Raw genomic sequence first — 19,839 nt, forward strand, 5'->3', positions numbered from 1 at the left:
ACAAACTCTCAGCTCCAGGAATACAATTTGTCCTTTCGAATGATATAGCTGATTCACCGGTAGGCGTGCCGACTACTATGGTTGAAAAGCCAGTGGAGACGCAGGCAACTGAAGTAATGCATGATTCGGAGATGCCGGTGTTGGACTGGGGTGTACAAAGTTAAAAATCACACAACACCAGGTTATAGTCCAACAGGTTTAATTGGAAGCACACTAGCTTTCGGAGCGACGCTCTTTCATCAGGTGATTGTGGAGGGCTCGATCGTAACACAGAATTTATAGCAAAAATTTGCAGTGTGATGTAACTGAAATTATACATTGAAGAATTGATTGTCTGTTAAGCCTTTCATCTGTTAGAATACAGTGAAACTATCATTGTGATTTTTAACGAAGTAATGCAGGATGTTTACTCTGGAATCTTCCTTGATTGTATAGTAATGAGGTCACAGAGTCACCAGTTGAAGCAGGAGAGATCAAAGGGTATAGATAAGGAAGCCGAAGTAGCATTAGTAGAGTCTGTGTTCGATCAGATAGTTGAGCAAAACAAAAGCAAGAAGTAATCATGCAAATATATTTAGCTCTGCAAATCTCATTGAGTTATAGCAGCAAGATGAAAATTTAAAGCAGTTGTGTCAAAACGCATATGCATATACAGAGAAGGAATCTGACTGTATCCCTGAGTGTTATTACCTGAAAAATGATGTCTTAATGAGGAAATGGAGACTATCACATATTCAAGCAGATGAGAAATGGGCAGAAACTTATCAAATTGTCTTGCCTGTGGGGTATAGAAGGGAGGTGTTGTGAGTAGTGCATGAGCTACCACTTGGAGGTCATTTAGGAGTGGAAAACAGGCTAAAATACAAAGACATTTTTACTGGCGTGTACTGCACAAGGTTGCGGTTGAATTGGAATTGGAAAACCACAAGCAGTAGTAAAACCCACACCTTTCATACCTATTCCAGCATTTGAAGAATATGCTGGAATAGGTAAGACAAGAGTCTTAATTGATTGCGCAGGTCATCTACCTCAAACAAAAAGTGGGAATTATGTATTTGTTATCAATAACGGATGTATCGATGAGATTTCCAGAGACCGCTCCATTATACAGTATCACAACTAAAAGGATTGTAGAGGAATTACTCAAATGTTTTACTAGATATGGACTACCAACAGAGTTACAGTCAGATCAAGGATCAAACTTCACATCCAAACTATTCAAGGAAGTCATGAACAACTTCGGAATAAAACAATTCAAATCTACTGCATGTCATCCAGAATCGCAGGGAGCTCTAGAAAGGTGGCATCAGACTAAAAAAGACCATGTTGAAGTCTTATAGTCAGGACTATCCAGCGGATTGGGAGAAGAGAATTCTGTTTGTGTTTTCTGCGATCAGAGATGCACCAAATGAATTGACCAAATTCAGTCCCTTTGAATTAGTTTCTGGGCATGAAGTGAGAGGACCATCAAAATTGATTAAGGAGAAGTTAGTAAGTCAGAATTCAGAGACCATGCATTTGGACTATATGTCAAATTTTAGAGAAAGATTGAGTAGAGTTGAGTTGCCTGGACAACATTTAAAAATATCACAGCGTACAATGAAACAGGAAGCAGACGAGAAATCAAAAATTTGCAATTTTGCTATCAGGGATATATTAGTGTTACTTGCAGTAGTAGGTGAACCTTTAAAAGCAAGCTTTAGTGGACCTTATCAAATCGAAAGAAAATTGAATGAGGCAAACTACTTGACAGGGACTCCAGACCGAAGAAATTTCACAGAGAGTGTCATGTAAATATGTTCAAAAGATATTTTGACGGGGAAAGAAAGCAAGTGGAGAAGATGTTATTGGTTACAACAAAAAGGGAAGAACCAAATTCAGAGGATTCTTAATTGGACTATCTCAAATTAAATTGGACAATGAGGAAGTTGTCAAAAATTGAAATAAATTATTGAGTTACCTTTCTGAGAAAAATCGAAATGACCTGAAAGAGTTATTACTATCACATCGGGAGATATGCGGAAATAAACTGGGAAGTACTACCTAATTGTGCATGATATAGATATAGGAGATGTTGTTCTGCTTAAGCAACATCCTCATAGGCATAACCCTGTAATGTTGGCACAGGTTCAGAAGGAGATTGAACGCATGCTCCAAGACGACATAGTTATAGTGACTGGAGCTCACCTATTGTAATTCTGCCAAAGCCAGATGCTAAGCAATGGTTATGTGTGGACTATCGCAAAGTCAGTGCTGTTACAAAGACTGTGTTGAATAGGTGGGGCAAGCAACTTACATTTCTAAGTTGGACTTGCTCAGAGGCTACAGGCACGTACCTTTGTCAGAAAGAGCAAAGGCAGTTTCAGTTTTCGGAACGCCAAATGGACTGTGTCAGTTTAAAATCAGATTCTGGATCAATGGTGCTGGAAGAGCACAGCAGTTCAGGCAGCATCCGAGGAGCTTCAGCAAAATCGACGTTTCGTGCAAAAGCTCTTCATCAGGAATAAAGGCAGAGAGCCTGAAGCGTGGAGAGATAAGCTAGGGGAGGATGGGGGTGGGGAGAGAGTAGCATAGAAAGTCATGCCATTTGGTATGAAAAACACTCTGGCCGCATTTCAGAGACTAACCAATAAGGTAATTGCCGGATTACCCAACTGTGTAGTGTATATCGATAACCTGGTGATTTTTAGTCACTCATGTAAGAAACATTTACAACATTTATCCGACTTGTTCAGTCGACTTTGGAAGGCAGGCTTAGTGGTAAACCTAGCTAAAAGTGAATTTGCCAAAGCCCAAGTCACCTTCGTGGGCCATGTTATTGGACACGGAGAAATGTCCCCATGGAATGCGAAAATGAAAGTAATTGCGAAATTTCCCATAACATCGACAAAAAGAGCAGTACTATGGTTCCTGGGATTGAATGGATTTTTTTGAAAGAACGTGCTGAATTTTAGCAGTGTAGCTGCTCCACTCACTGAATTGCTTAAAAAAAGGCAAAAGGTTTCAGTGGACAGTGGACTGTCAGATGGCATTTGACAGCCTGAAGTCTGTGTTAACCACTGCTCCGCTATTAGCTACACGTGATTATGCGAAGCCTTTTAAAGTGGCTATCGATATGAGTGATGTGGGTGTTGTGCTCCTGCAGGAAGACAACGAGAAGGTAGAAAGACCAATTGAATTGAATTGAATTTATTTTCATGTGTACCAAGGCACAATAGAACATAGAACATAGAAGAATACAGCGCAGTACAGGCCCTTTGGCCCTCGATGTTGCGCCGATCCAAGCCCACCTAACCTATACTAACCCACTATCCTCCATATACCTATCCAATGCCCGCTTAAATGCCCATAAAGAGGGAGAGTCCACCACTGCTACTGGGAGGGCATTCCATGAACTTACGACTCGCTGAGTGAAGAACCTACCCCTAACTTCAGTCCTATATCTACCCCCCCTTAATTTAAAGCTATGCCCCCTTGTAATACCCAACTCCATACGCGGGAAAAGGTTCACACTGTCAACCCTATCTAACCCCCTAATCATCTTGTACACCTCAATCAAGTCACCCCTAAACCTTCTTTTCTCTAATGAAAACAGCCCCAAGTGTCTCAGTCTTTCCTCATACGATCTTCCTTCCATACCAGGCAACATCCTGGTAAACCTCCTCTGCACCCGTTCCAGTGCCTCCACATCCTTCCTATAGTATGGCGACCAAAACTGCACACAATATTCCAGATGCGGCCGCACCAGAGTCTTATACAACTGCATCATGACCTCAGGACTCCGGAACTCAATTCCTCTACCAATAAAAGCCAGTACGCCATATGCCTTCCTCACCGCACTATTTACCTGGGTGGCAATGAAAAGCTTTGTCTTGTGAGCAATACAGGCAGATCACAGAGTTAAGTAGCATACCTAAGTAAATAATAGCTCAACAGCAGCAAAAACAAAAACACAGGTACAGGTGAATGTTAAGAGTTTATGAGTCCATTCAGTATTCTAACAACAGTAGGGTAGAAACTGTTTCGAAACCGGCTGGTGCATGTGTTCAGGCTTCTGTACCTTCTCCCGTTGTAGAGGTTATAGAATAACATTGCCAGGCTGGGATGGATCTTTGAGAATGCTGGCAACCTTTCCTTGACAGCGGACCTGGTAGATGGATTTTATAGATGGGAGGTTGGCCTTTGTGACTGTCCGGGCCAAGTTCACCACTTTCTGTAACCATCTCCGATCTTGAATGGTACAGTTGCCATACCAGATAGTGATACATCCATACAGAATGTTCTCGATGGCACACCTATAAAAGTTGGCAAGGGTATTTGCCGTCATGCCAAATTTCCTCAGCTGCCTGTGGAAGAAGAGACTTTGTTGGGCCTTCGTAACCAGTGCATCCAAACGAAGAGTCCAAGAAAGCTTGTTGTGGATGACCTCTCCCAGGAGCTTGACACTCTCCACTTGTTCCACCTCTGTGCTCTTAATGTCTAGGGGGGCATGAGTAATATCCCACTGAAATTCAATAATAATTCCTTGGTTTTGCTGGCATTGAGAGCTAGGTTGTTCTCAGTGCACCATTTTTCCAGGTCTTCCACCTCCCGTCTGTAGACTGTTTTGTCGCCATCTGAGATTCGACCGACTATGGTGGTGTCATCGGCGAACTTGTAAATGGTATTAGTCTGGTATTTGGCGACGCAGTCATGGGTATACAATGAATATAATAGGGGGCTGAGTATGCACCTATGGGGGGCTTCAGTGTTGAGTGTTAGTGAGGATGATATATTGTCCCCAATCTTCACTGATTGTGGCCTGTGGGTCAGGAAACAGGATCCAGCAGCAGAGAGTGAAGGTTAGTCCGAGATCACTAAGTTTAGTAATCAGTCTCGAGGGAATAATAGTGTTGAAGGCTGAACTGTAGTCAATGAGTAGGATTCTTACGTAACTGTTCCTGATGTCAAGATATTCTAGGAAGGATGAAGGGCAAGTGATATGGCATCTAAAGTGGATCTGTTGGGTATTTCTCCAGGAAGTTGAAAGTTCATCAACAGAAATATTCAACAGTAAACAAGGAGACTTTAAGCTTGGTGTTGGCACTACAGCATTTCAGTGTTTATTTTACCAGCAACGCATCTGAGACAGTCGTATACGCTGATCATAACCAATTGAAATTTATAGAGAAATTTAAGGACAAAAATGCCAGACTGTTTAGATGAAACCTGTTGTTACAGCCATTCAATTTGAAAATTGTGCATTTGACAGGTTGAGAAAATGTGATTGCTGATGCATTATCGAGGTTCGAATGAGGGATGGAGGCATTCAGTGGTGGGAGAACCACAGACTGAATCCGAATGTAGTTGTGCGTGTTTGCATGTTTATAGTCAGTGAATGTATGTTTCAGGATTCGAACCACTATTTTTTGGGGATTTTGAAAAATTAAGCCATCTTTGGATATTGATGGTTCATTTTTTCCAAGAGGGGAGGTGTCACAATGTTGGTCTTTTTACAAGGTTACTATGACCTTGAATGTTTTTTCTAGAGAGGAGGCAATTGGCCAGGCTCCAAATAAGTTAGGTTTGAAAGGTTTATTGGGGCCCTTTTTGTTTACCCATAACAGGTAATGCCTTCAGCCTAAGGCTTTTATGACTTTTTTAAAAAAGGTATAATCAAAGGGGAGTGGCCAGCTAGCTAGGTAGCTAGCCTTCATTTAGATTGGAGTTTTTCATTCACTTCAGCAGCAGTGTGTGTGAAGAAATATTGCTGGGGCAAGTCCAGCTGGGTACCCTCTCTCTCGGTTTCAAGCCTGTAAGCCCTGATTTATTTCATTTTTACTGTTTATGCGAAGGGATGTGTTTATTGGGACTATTGCAAGTACTTTCGGAATGGCATCATTAAGTCGGGATAGTCTGTCAGGTTTTAGATAGGATAAGTTATCCAGTGTTCTATTTTCTGTTCTTTGTGTTTCATTCCGTAATTTTGTAAATAAATTCTGATTGCTTGTTTCAATCTTGGCAGTCGAATCAGCTAATTGACTCTGGGAATATCCACTATACATTTACCAAAACAAATAGCAAAGTTATGGTGTGGGCTACCTGCTTAAAACTGTTTTGAGGGGTCAGGCCTGGTCCATAACACTATATTGAACTTGACATTAACTCTATTCCTCTCTCAGCACAATGCTGTGAAATCTGCTGGGCTTTTCCAGCACTTTCTTTTATTCTGTTGCAGTAAAACTTCACAATTTTCATTCATTTCCCTTGCAATAATAACAACACTCTATTTGCCTTCCTAATCACTTGCCACACCTGCATGCCAGCTTAGTGACACATTTATTGGGGCACCCAATCCCTCTACTACTGAGTTCTGCATTCTGTATCCATTTAAATAATTTTTAAAAAATTATTCGTGGGAACCGGGCATTGCATTCTGGCCAGCATTTACTGCCATCCCTAGTTGCCCTTAAGAAGATGGTAGTGAGTTACCTTCTTGAACTGTTGCAGTCTATTTGCTGTAGGTAGATTCAAATTACTATTATTGAGCGAGTTCCAGAATTTTGACCCAGCAACATTGAAGGAATAGTGATATATTTTCAAGTCAGGATATTGGGTGGCTTGGAGAGGAACTTCCAGTTAGTGGTGTTCCCATCTATCTGCTGCCCTTGTCCTTCTAGATGATTTTCATTGTAGTTTAGTAAGGTGTTTTCCAAGGAGCCTTGGTGAATTTATTCAGTGCATCTTATAGATGGTGTACATTGCTGTTACTGAGTAGAAGGAATGGTAAAAGGTGGGAAAGGGAGTGAAAATTTGTCGATGTGCTGTCAATCGTACAAGCTGCCATTTCCTGGATGGTGTCAAGGTTCTTAAGTGCTGTAGGAACTGCACTCATTCAAGAAAATAGGGAGTATACCATCACATTCCTGACTTGGGCCTTATTGGACAGACTTTGGGGAGTCAGGAAGTGAATTAATCACTGCAGTATTTCTAGCCTCAGACCTGCTCCTTAGCTGCAGTACTTGAGTGGTTGGTTCAGTTTAGTTTATCATCAGTGGTAATGCCAAGGATGTTGATGGTGAAGGATTATGGTATTATAGTATTAATTATGACCATGTGATTGAATATCAAGACATGATGGTTAGAGTCTGTCATGTTAGTCATAGTCATAGAAATCTACAGCAGAGATAAAGGACCTTCAGCCCATCACATCTACACTAGTCAAACAACTACCTAAATATTCTTATCACATTTTCCAGCACTTGGCCCAAGTGTTGTTATGATGTCTTAACATCATAAAAGTGCATCTGCATACTTCGTAAATATTATAAGAGTTTCTGTTTTTGCCGTTCTTACAGACAGTGAGTTCCAGGTTCCCACCAGGCTCTGGGTGAAAAAGGTTTTCTTTCTATTTCCTCTAAACTTTCTGCCCCTTACCCATCATTGATCCCTCCATCAAAGCTGAAAGTCTTTCCAGTCTACCCTATCAGTGCCATTCACATACATGTCAATCATGTACCTTCACAATTTCCCCTGTTGACTGAAACTTTTCAGCCCAGGCAACATAGTGGTAAATCTCCAAGGCACCCTCTTCAGTGCTTTCACATCCCTCCTATAATGTTCCTGCCTTATCTCCATAACCCTTGATTCCACTATCTTTGAGAGCTCTATCCAACTCTTTCTTAAATGAATCCAGAGACTGGGCCTCCACTGCCCTCTGGGGCAGAGCATTCCACACAGCCACCACTCTCTGGGTGAAGAAGTTTCTCCTCATCTCTGTCCTAAATGGTCTACCCCGTATTTTTAAGCTATGTCCTCTGGTTCGGCACTCACCCATCAGCGGAAACATGTTTCCTGCTGCCAGAGTGTCCAATCCTTTCATAATCTTATACGTCTCAATCAGATCCCCTCTCAGTCTTTGAGGAGAAAGTGAGATCTGCAGATGCTGGAGATCAGAGCTGAAAATGTGTTGCTGGAAAAGCGCAGCAGGTCAGGCAGCATCCAGGGAACAGGAGAATCGACGTTTCGGGCATAAGCCTGAAGAAGCCTGAAGCCCTTTCCTGAAGAAGGGCTTATGCCCGAAACGTCGATTCTCCTGTTCCTTGGATGCTGTCTGACCTGCTGCGCTTTTCCAGCAACACATTTTCAGCCCCTCTCAGTCTTCTAAACTCAAGGGTATACAAGCCCAGTCGCTTCAGTCTTTCAGTGTAAGGTAATCCCGCCATTCCAGGAATTGACCTCGTGAACCTACACTGCACTCCCTCAATAGCCAGAATGTCTTTCCTCAAATTTGGAGACCAGAACTGCACGCAGTACTCCAGGTGTGGTCTCACCAGGGCCCTGTACAGCTGCAGAAGCACCTCTTTGCTTCTATACTCAATTCCTCTTGTTATGAAGGCCAGCATGCTATTAGCCTTCTTCACTACTTGCTGTACCTGCATGCTTGCCTTCATTGACTGGTGTACAAGAACACCCAGATCTCTGCCCCTTTACCTAAATTGATTCCATTGAGGTAGTAATCTGCCTTCCTGTTCTTGCCACCAAAGTGGATAACCATACATTTATCCACATTAAACTGCATCTGCCATGCATCTGCCCACTCACCTAACTTGTCCAGGTCACCCTGTAATCTCCTAACATCCTCATCACATTTCACCCTGCCACCCAGCTTTGTATCATCAGCAAATTTGCTAATGTTATTGCTGATACCATCTTCTACATCATTAACATATATTGTAAAAAGCTGCGGTCCCAGCACGGATCCCTGCGGTACCCCACTGGTCACTGCCTGCCATTCCGAAATGGAGCCGTTTATCATTACCCTTTGTTTCCTATCAGCCAACTAATTTTCAATCCAATCTAGATTGGATCGAACTCTGGAAAATAATCACCAACGCATCCACGATTTCCCGAGCCACCTCCTTCAGTACCCTGGGATGCAGACCATCAGGCCCCGGAGACTTATCAACCTTTAGACCTAACAGTCTCTCCAACACCAAATCCTGGGGAATATAAATTCCCTTAAGTTCAGGTCCTTCAGCCAATGTTACCTCAGGGAGATTGCTTGTGTCTTCCCCAGTGAACACAGATCTGAAGTACCCATTTAATTCCTCTGCCATTTCTTTGTTCCCCGTAATATATTCCCCTGTTTCTGTCTTCAAGGGCCCAATTTTAGTCCTAACCATTTTTTTGCCTTGCACATACCTAAAAAAGCTTTTACTATCCTCCTTTATATTATTGGCCAATTTACCTTCGTACCTCATTTTTCCTCTGTGTATTTCCTTCTTAGTAATCCACTGTTGCTCTTTAAAAGCTTCCCAGTCCTCAGTTTTCCCACTTATCTTTGCTATGTTATACTTTTTCTCTTTTAACTTTATATGTTTCTTAACTTCCCTCATCAACCACGGCCGCCCATGCCTCCTCCTGGGATCTTTCTTCCTTTTAGGAATGAACTGATCCTGCAACTTCTGCATTATACACAGAAATATCCGCCATTGTTCCTCCACGGGCATCCCTGCTAAGGTATTGTACCATTGAACTTTGGCCAGCTCCTCCCTCATAGCTCCATAGTTCCCTTTATTCAACAGAAGTACTGTCACTTCCGAATGTACCCTCTCCCTCTCAAATTGCAGATTGAAGCTTAATGTATTATGGTCACTACTTCCCAATGGCTCCTTCACTTCGAGGTCTCTGACCAATTCTGGTTCGTTACACAATACCAGATCTAGAATTGCCTTCTCCCTGATCGGCTCCAGCACCAGCTGCTCTAAGAATCCATCTCTGAGGCACTCCACAAAGTCTCTTTCTTGAGATCCAATACCATCCTGATTCTCCCAGTCTACTTGCATGTTAAAATCCCCCATAACAACTGTAGTAACATCTCTATGACAGGCCAATTTCAGCTCCTGATTCAACTTACATCCGACATCCAGACTACTATTTGGGGGCCCGTAGATGACTCCCAAGAGGGTCTTTTTACCCTTAGTATTTCGCAGCTCTATCCACACTGACTCTACATCCCCTGACTCTAGGTCCCCCCGCGCAAGGGACTGAATATCCTCCCTCACCAACAAGGCTACCCCACCCCTCTGCCCGTCAGTCTGTCCTTACGATAGCACGTGTAGCCTTGAATATTCATTTCCCAGGCCCTGTCCACTTGAAGCCACGTCTCAGTTATCCCCACAATATCGTATCTATTGTCCAGGTCTTGCTATATTTGAGCAAGGTCTGTCTGAGTACCTTAGGGGTCTTAAATGGTACTGGACATTGTGCAATCGTCATCAAACATCCTCACGTCCAACATTATGGTGAAGGAAGGTTATTGATGAAGCAGCTGTAGGTGGCTGGGCCACAGATACCATCCTGAGGAACTCCTGCAGAGACATCCTGAAGCTGAAATGACTAACCTTTAACAACCACAACCATCTACCTCAGCTTCCTGCAAAAGTGGACAAGTTCATATTTTTCCAAATGATATTCCTAATTTTTGCACATTCTCTTGATCTGTCAATGTCTTTTTGCTGACTCTGTGCCTCCTCTTGACAACTTTGTTTCTGGCCAATCTTGGTGCCTTCTGCAAATTTAACATGTGGTATTGGGTTCTCTCAGCTGAATCTTGAATCCACTAATGGGGATTGAATCTCAGCATGTTGGCACCAATATGATCTGCACCAACCATCCATCCAACTGAGCTAAGCACTACGTCTGCACCTGCCACCAACGCCTCTCCACTGCCACCACAACAACTTCCATTGCAATACGCACTTTCATACCTGTTATGAACCAGACCAACACCCCCCCATCCCCCACCCCCACCCCAAAACATGTCAGGGAGATAGCCTAGACCCAATTTGTTTTCTTAGTTTAAAGGCAAGTGCCAGGCATGGCATTCCAGATGTAATTCAATTGGTCGAGTTACCAGGCTTGAAGCAAAACATACTTTATTCATACACTATAGTTAAAATACACACAAAATAAAAATAAAAGAATTGGCTTAACTGTAACTCTATCAAAATACTTAACAAAGTAATAAACTACTCATTAATTGTTCTAATACAAAGATATCTCTAAGCACAACCTTGGCAAAGGCAAAGTCAGCAAAGTCAGATTGTCTCACATGCGATTCTAGCAGCTTGAAGAGAGCCCCAGCTTTTAGCTGTAACCGAGTGAGAGGAGAAAAAGCTTTCACATCCAACTTCAGGACCCCAGCAACTGCTGCTGAAAGCTAAACTGAAATCCTGGTTCTGTGGGAGCTTGACCCCACTCATTCAGGCTACTTCCATTGTTCCAATATTTAAAAAAAATGCCAAGGCCTCGCAAGCTGTTAACTTTATTGGCTTGAAGCAGACTGCTCAGTACCTCTTCCTCAATATCACTTCATTAAAAAAATACCAGGACCATATACACCTCTCAGAGCCATAGTACTGTCACAACTACCCCCTTAAAAAAAGAACCATCAATATACAAAGATGGCTTCACTTTTAAAAACCTTTAGTCTTACACTATTAGTACCCTACAATACATTTATATTACATTGACTCTAAGCATGTCTTTCCTGCCACCGAAGGCTTCCGTTTATGATCATCAAAGTCGCAACAATTACTCTGTCTCATCCTGCTATTTGTATAATTTTCAAATTGAATTACTGCAACAATAAGCTCCTTCTAAAAAGGATTTTTTTTGTCCTTAAATTGTTCCGAAAACTTTAAGGGGTTATGATAAGTGTATGCAATTATTTCAGAAACATTATGGGTAATATAAATGTTGAAATACTGCAAGGCCAACACCAAACTCAAGGTCTCCTTCGCAATTGTGGAATATTTCTGTTGATGATTATTCAATTTTATGGAAAAATCCTCAATAGATCTTTCTATCTTCTTGACTTCTTGCAAGAGTACAGGCCTCACAAGCTGTTTATTTTATTGGCTTGAACAGACTACTTAATACTTCTGTCTCAATCTCTCTTCATAAAAAGAAACCAGGACAACATATACCTTTTATAGCCATAGTATCATCACAAGTCATATCATAATCTGGAGGTAAGGATTAGTAATCATCAAGGATCCAGTTTCTTTCTATCACATGGTTGACCAGGAAACATCCCCATTCTTAGTGCATGCCATTGCCTTTTGTTGGAAATGTTTTGAATGCATGTCCCTTTGGTCATCATGTCCTGGAATGGAAGACAAGCTTCTAGCTCAGAGGGCAGGGACACAACTGACTGCACCACAAGATCTCCTGCAGCACTGCTTAGACTCAAAAGCTAACTTTATTTTCAGATTTGGAATGCATTTCTGAAACTTAAAACATTGCTACATGTGATAAATGCATGACTCCAAGCCTGAGATGATGCTTTTGTGTTGACATATTAAATTGGAAATTCAGAAGTTTGAAAATCAGACACAGTATTGCTCGTAGACAAAAGTTTTCTGAAGAAGTGACAAAGAGGGTTGATGAGGGCAGAGCAGTAGATGTGATCTATATGGACTTCAGTAAGGCGTTCGACAAGGTTCCCCATGGGAGACTGATTAGCAAGGTTAGATCTCATGGAATACAGGGAGAACTAGCCATTTGGATACAGAACTGGCTCAAAGGTAGAAGACAGAGGGTGGTGGTGGAGGGTTGTTTTTCAGACTGGAGGCCTGTGACCAGTGGAGTGCCACAAGAATCAGTGCTGGGTCCACTACTTTTTACATAAATGATTTGGATGCGAGCGTCAGAGGGGCAGTTAGTAAGTTTGCAGATGACACCAAAATTGGAGGTGTAGTGGACAGCGAAGAGGGTTACCTCAGATTACAACAGGATCTTGACCAGATGGGCCAATGGGCTGAGAAGTGGCAGATGGAGTTTAATTCAGACAAATGCGAGGTGCTGCATTTTGGGAAAGCAAGTCTTAGCAGGAATTATACACTTAATGGTCAGGTCCTAGGGAGTGTTGCTGAACAAAGAGACCTTGGAGTGCAGGTTCATAGCTCCTTGAAAGTGGAGTCGCAGGTAGATGGGATAGTGAAGAGGGCGTTAGGTATGCTTTCCTTTATTAGTCAGAGTATTGAGTACAGGAGTTGGGAGGTCATGTTGCAACTGTTCAGGACATTGGTTAGGCCACTATTGGAATATTGCGTGCAATTCTGGTCTCCTTCCTATCGGAAAGATGTTGTGAAACATGAAAGGGTTCAGAAAAGATTTACAAGGATGTTGCCAGGGTTGGAGGATCTGAGCTACAGGGAGAGGCTGTACAGGCTGGGGCTGTTTTCCCTGGAGTGTCGGAGGCTGAGGGGTGACCTTATAGAGGTTTACAAAATTATGAGGGGCATGGATAGGGTAAATAGGCAAAGTCTTTTCACTGGGGTTGGGGAGTCCAGAACTAGAGGGCATAGGTTTAGAGTGAGAGGGGAAAGATATGAAAGAGACCTAAGGGGCAACTTTTTCACGCAGAGGGTGGTACGTGTATGGAATGAGCTGCCAGAGGATGTGGTGGAGGCTGGTACAATTGCAACATTTAAGAGGCATTTGGATGGGTATATGAATAGGAAGGGTTTGAAGGGATATGGGCCGGGTGCTGGCAGGTGGGAACTAGATTAGGTTGGGATATCTGGTCGGCATGGACGGGTTGGACTGAAGGGTCTGTTTCCATGCTGTACATCTCTATGACTCTATGACTCTAAGTGATTAATAGCACCAAAAGGTTACTGGAATTCTGTGTTTTAAGTAATCTTAATTCCATTTCAGATATTACAGCTCTGCTTCTTACTGATGTGCTGATTTTCCTGCAGGAAAAAGACCAAAAGTATACCTTTGCAACTGTGGTGAGTTCAAATTATTTTATCTTGAAAGTCTTTAAAATTGACTCACCATGTGGAAAGTTACAGTGAGAAATCAAGAGAACCTGTTTGGGAGTCTTTCCCCTCATTTTTCTAGTACAATGTAGTATGTCTGCATATTCAATATAACTTCTACTTCTAATACCATTAGTAGAGTTTGATAATGTGCTAATTTTTACAGCTTACTGTATTTCTGTATTGACTCGCACCATGGCACTACACTTGTGTGGCTCCTTTCCTATTAACTTGCCCACAGTCATGCATCTCTACAATAGTTTCACAGTTCTGCTGAAGCGAGGAAATGAAAACATTATACTGAGCATTCACCATACCATTCTCTCTGACTTTTTCACTATCAGTATGCTGCGTTTTGCTCACAGAAAGTAGAAGTGTAGGTTTTGGTTCCATTGGTATGTTAATAATATCCAGTAGTGATAGCTCTCTCCCATTTCTCTCATCTGGAACTATTTTGCTGATTGTCTGAGATCAATTTTCAGATGAACCATTATTTCTTTAACTGAAGGCTGGGAAGATAATAGCTGTGATTTTTAGTGTTTGCCATTAATCTATTTTTTCCACATTGACTCTATCTTTGCTTGGTCGTTTACTCAGCCTCAATAACTGTGGCAACTGCTTTGACCTTGAACCAAGCTTCAAACCCAGTATTTTGTGAAGAACCATGATTATATTATTCAATCCGTAAAATCTCAATTCATGTAGACTTTTCCACACAAATATTTCTTGGGGCCTCTGTCAGCTCCAGCATTAGTTCTGATGCTTTACTCACCGATCTTCTTCAGACCATAGGCTTTAAACTCTAACCTACATCATGTGGTACATTCACCTCGAATCATCGAGTCATAGAGATGTGCAGTATAGAAACAGACCTTTCAGTTCAACTCATCCACGCCAACCAGATATCCTAAATTAATCTAGTCCCATTTGTCAGCATTTGGCCCATATCTCTCCAAAACTTCGTATCTGATGCCTTTTCAATGTTGCAATTGTACCAGCCTCCACCACTTCCTTTGCCAGCTTATTCCATATATACACCACCCTCTGTGTGAAAAAGTTACCCCTTAGACCTCTTTTATATCTTTCCCCTCTCAACTTAAACCTATGCCCACTAGTTTTGGACTCCGCTACCCTGGGGAAAAGACCTTGGCTGTTCACACTATCTATGCCCCTTATGATTTTATGAACTCCTATAAGGTCACCCCTCAGTCTCTCAGAGAAAATAATCCCAACCTATTCAGCCCCTCCCCATAGCTCAAACACTCTAACCCTGGCAACATCCTTGCAAATCATTTCTGAACCCTTCCAAGTTTCACAATATTTTCCCTTTAGCAGGGAGACAAGAACTGAATGCAGTATCTCAACTGTGGCCTAACCAATGTCCTGTACAGCCACAACATGACCTCATGACTCTTATACTCAATACACTGAGCAATAAAGGCAGCATACCAAATGACTTCTTCACTGTGCTGTCGACCTGGGATTCCACTATGAACCTGCACTCCACGGTCCCTTTGTTTAGCAACACTCCTCAGGATCTTACCATTAAGTGTATAAGTTCTGCCCTGATTTGCCTTCCCAAAATGTAACAGCTTACATTTGTCTAAATTAAACTCCATCTGCCACTCCTCAGTCCATCTGATCAAGATCCCGTTGTACTCTGTGGTTATCTTCTTGGCTGTCCACTCACCACCAATTTTGGTGTCACCTGCAAACTTACTAACCATACCTCCGATGTTCACATTCAAATCATTTATATACATCATGAAAAGCAGTGGACCTTGTGGCACATCATAGGTCACAAGCCTCCAGTCTGAAAAGCAACCGCCCACCACCACTCTCTGTCTCCTACCTTTCAGCCAGTTCTGTATCCAAATGGCTAGTTCTCCCTGTATTCTACATAGTCTAACCTTGCTAGCAATATAATTATCGGGTTATACAGCATGGAAGCAGACCCTTTGGTCCAACGTGTCCATGCCAACCAGATATCCTAAACTGATCTAATCCCATTTGCCAGCATTTGACCTATATCCCTCTAAACCCTTCCTATTCATGTACCCATCCATGTGCCTTTTAAATGTTGCAATTGTACCACCTCTACCACTTCCTCTGGCAGCTCATTCCATACTTGCACCACCCTCTGCATGAAACAGTTGCCCATCATGTCCCTTTTAAATTTTTCCCCTCTTATCTTAAACCCATGTCCTCTAGTTTTGGACTCCTCTACCCTGGGGAAAATATCTTGGCTATTGACCCTAGCCATTCCCCTCATGATTTTATAATTCTCTGTAAAGTCACCCCTCAGCCTCTGATACTCAAGGGAAAATGGCCCCAGCATATTCAGCCTCTCCCTGTCAACATTTTTGTAAATCTTTTCTGACCCTTTTCAAGTTTAACAACATCTTTGCTATAGCAGGGAGACCAGAATTATACACGCTACACAAAAGTGGCCTCACCTATATCCTGTATGGCCACAACATGACTTCCCAACTCATACACTCAATGCACTAACCAATGAAGGCAAGTGTGCCAAATACCTTCTTCATCACTCTGTCTACCTGCGATTTAACTTGCAAGGAACTATGCACCTGCAACCCAAGGTCTCTTTGTTTGACAACACTCCCCAGCACTCTACCTTTAACTGTATAAATCTTGCCCTGATTTGTCCTACCAAAATGCAACACCTCACATTTATCTAAATTAAACTCCATCTGCTACTTCTCAGCCCACTGCTCCATCTGATCCAGGGCCCCTTGAACTCTGAGATAACTTTGTTGGCTGTCTACTACACCTTCAATTTTGTGTTATCTATAAACATACTAACCACACCTCCCACATTCACATCCAAATCATTTATATAAATGATGAAAAGCAGTGGACCCAGCTCCAATCTTGCAGTGCAACACTGGTCACAGGTGTCCAGTCCAAGAAACAATTCTCCCCCATCCTCCTCTGATTCCTAGCTTCAAGCCAATTTTGTATCCAATTAGCTAACTCCCCTGCCTAACTTTGCTAACTAGTCTACCATGCAGAACCTTGTCGAACACCTTGTCACATCTTCAAAAAACTTAAAGGAGAAAGTGAGGTCTGCAGATGCTGGTGAGACATGATTTCCCATGCACAAAGCTATGCTGACTATCATTAATCAGTCCTTGCCTTTCCAAATGCATATAAACCCAGTCCCTTAGAATCCTTCCATCAATGTACCCACCACTGATGTCAGGCTCATTGGTCTATTGTTCTCTGGCTTTTCCTTACTGCCTTTCTTAAATAATGGCACCATGTTAGCTACCCTCCAGTCTTCTGGCACCTCACCCGTGGCTGTCCATTATGCAAATGTATTAGCAAGAATCCCAGCAATTCTTTCCTCGCTTCCCACAAAGTTCTGGGATATATCTCATCAGGTTCCATAGATTTATCTACCTTTTATGTATTTTAGGACATCTACAACCTCCTTTTCTGTGATGTGGACACCTTCAAGACATCACTAGTTATTTCACTACGTTTCTCTGTTAGGTTGTGGATTCAAATCCCAAGTTCAGAGATTTGAATACAAATTTAGGTTGACAGTTTGGTGTGGTACACAGGGACTACTCTATTTTTGACAATATTACTTTACAAATAAGACAGTATATGTATGCCACATTCATTTCTCAAGTGGATATAAAAAAAAGGCATTGTTTAATAAAGCGGAGTGGCGTTTTCCCTGACCAGTGTTTTTTCCTTAACCAATATCACAAAAACAGATACTCCTTTGATCATTATTTGTAGGCTTTAGACTTTTGTTTCTTGTGTACTCCCCCTTCGATGTTAGAGCTACCTGCTGCCTACATCCTGCTTTCAAGAGCTTACTCCCAAGTCCCCTCATCATTGCTCTTCTTTCAAAGACTTTCTTGCATTTGAATTTTTTTCTCTCTGATCTTTTCACCCAAATTAAATTGTGCAGTAAATGCAATTAGACATGTGATGTATTTTTAATCTTTGGAAATTAATAGCAAAATTAAGTACAAATGTTTTACATTCTTTCATTTAAATTTGAAAGTACAAGAAATACATAAGACTAAATTATGTAGCATCATTGTTTTTGTTTATTTGCATGTCATTTTGTATTGTTCACATCAGGACCAGAAGCCTGCAGTTATCTTGCTGCAGAAATTAATTGTCCGAGAAGTAGCCAATGAAGAACGAGGAATGTTCTTAATTAGTGCTTCATCTGCTGGACCCGAAATGTATGAAATGCATACAAACTCAAAAGAGGATAGGAATAACTGGATGAGATTGATCCGCATGGCAGTAGAGAGGTACTGAAACACTGTTCCATTTCAGAAGCAATAACTGTGTTTAAAGAATGGAAATTACACAAAGGGATACTGTTTTGTTGTCACTAATTGTTTCTATTGTGAATGTTCTCATGTTTAATGCACATCATTTTATTCAGTTTATTTCTGTTACAAACGATGCAAACTGTACCTGGAATGATACTATTTACTTCAAGTAATGAATATGAGCAACAGTTAACAGAGATGCTAGATTTTTAAAAAATTTAAAATAGTAATTATTAAAAATTAGTTAGATGGAAAGATGCAGTCTCGAAAGTTGATGAGGAGCAAGTGCTCGTGCTGGTAGATATTTTCTCAGGTTCAACTGTATCAGTTGCTTCCTTTCGTGATCTGAACATCTCTCTTTGATGGTTGACACACACAAATTCTCTCAGTTTATTTATAAAATGAGATGGAATAATAACATTTGTTTATGACCTGGACCAGATATGCAATGTCTCTTGCATTTGGATTTCTTCATTTTCTGCAAACACAGGCCATCTGAATCCTTGATGTCACGAAGTTTGCTTTAAAGTGCTAAGCTGCTTTATTTTCTACCAATTAAACATACAGAGCAGAAATATAACTGGATTCATGTATTCTTACCAAAATAATTTGTCTTTGCATCTTAATAATAAGAATGATGAAAGTATTATGGTACCTCACTTCAGTAATTCATCTTAGAATTATTGATTGATATGATGCCAAAGGAGACCATTATGGTTGTGGTATTTTGGTGGTGCTAGCTCATCATTCCGATCTCCTGCTCTTTCAGAAATCCTGTAAATATTTTCTCAAGTGTAGTTTTGAACTTTCTTTCGAAAGTTACTGTTGAATTTGCTTCCACCACATTTTTAGGCAGACCTTTCCAGAACATCATACTGTAATTTGCTGTGAAAAAGAATATCTCCTCTGATTCACCTCTGATTCATCTATGTCTTCTAATTACATTTTCTTCTGACTTACTCCAAGTTTAGTGAGTAAAAGGGAAGGCAAATAAAATGATGGCTTTTATTTCAAAGGAAATGCAGTATAAATATGGGGATGTTATGTGAAAACTATACAAGACACTAGTCAGATCACAATTGGAATACTGTGAACAATTTTGGACCCCTTGTCTAAGAAAAGATATCCTAGCATTGAAGGCATTCTGGAGAAGATTCACAAAGCTGATCCCAGGTATAGAAGGACTGTCTTATGAGAGTTGTGTGGGGGTAGACTTTTAGGGATTTGCCAAATACAGAAAGGCTGTTTTCTCCTTGTGGGAATAACTAGAAGCAGAGGACATAATACCAGAAAATGGGGTCACCCAGACCATAGAGTCATGGAGTCATATAACACAGAACTTTTTGGCCCAAATCGTACATGCCAACCAGGTTACCTAAACTGAACTAGTCCCAGTTGCCTGCATTTGGTCCATATCCATCTGAATTGTTTCTATCCACATACCTGTCCAAATGTCTTTTAGCTATTGTAATTACATTTGCCTGTATCACTTCCGCTTGCAGCACATTCCATACACACAACACCCTCTGTGTGAAAAGATTCCCCCTCAGGTCCCTTTTAAATCTTTCTCCTCTCACCTTAAACTTATGCCCTATAATTTTGGACTCTCCTACCTTGGAGCAAAGAGCTTGGCTGTTCACCTTATCTCTGCTCATCATGATTTTATAAACCTCTGTAATGTCAGCCCATAGCCTCCTATG

General features: G+C 41.4%; 1 protein-coding gene across 5 annotated transcripts in view; it reads left to right on the plus strand.

The window, feature by feature from the left end:
- Positions 1 to 19,839, plus strand: part of arhgef28a (Rho guanine nucleotide exchange factor 28a) — a 468,925-nt gene that overhangs the window by 316,860 nt on the left and 132,226 nt on the right. For all 5 annotated transcript variants that reach the window (XM_043707577.2, XM_088000126.1, XM_088000117.1 and 2 more), the window contains 2 exons: positions 13,708 to 13,784; positions 17,937 to 18,115. In XM_043707577.2, the coding sequence (XP_043563512.2) occupies positions 13,708 to 13,784; positions 17,937 to 18,115 (256 nt within the window). The remainder of the gene's footprint in view (positions 1 to 13,707; positions 13,785 to 17,936; positions 18,116 to 19,839) is intronic.

Source organism: Chiloscyllium plagiosum, unplaced genomic scaffold, assembly GCF_037043375.1.
Source record: "Chiloscyllium plagiosum isolate Xiang-an unplaced genomic scaffold, Cpla_swu_hap1 HiC_scaffold_2, whole genome shotgun sequence".
Lineage (NCBI taxonomy): Eukaryota > Metazoa > Chordata > Chondrichthyes > Orectolobiformes > Hemiscylliidae > Chiloscyllium > Chiloscyllium plagiosum.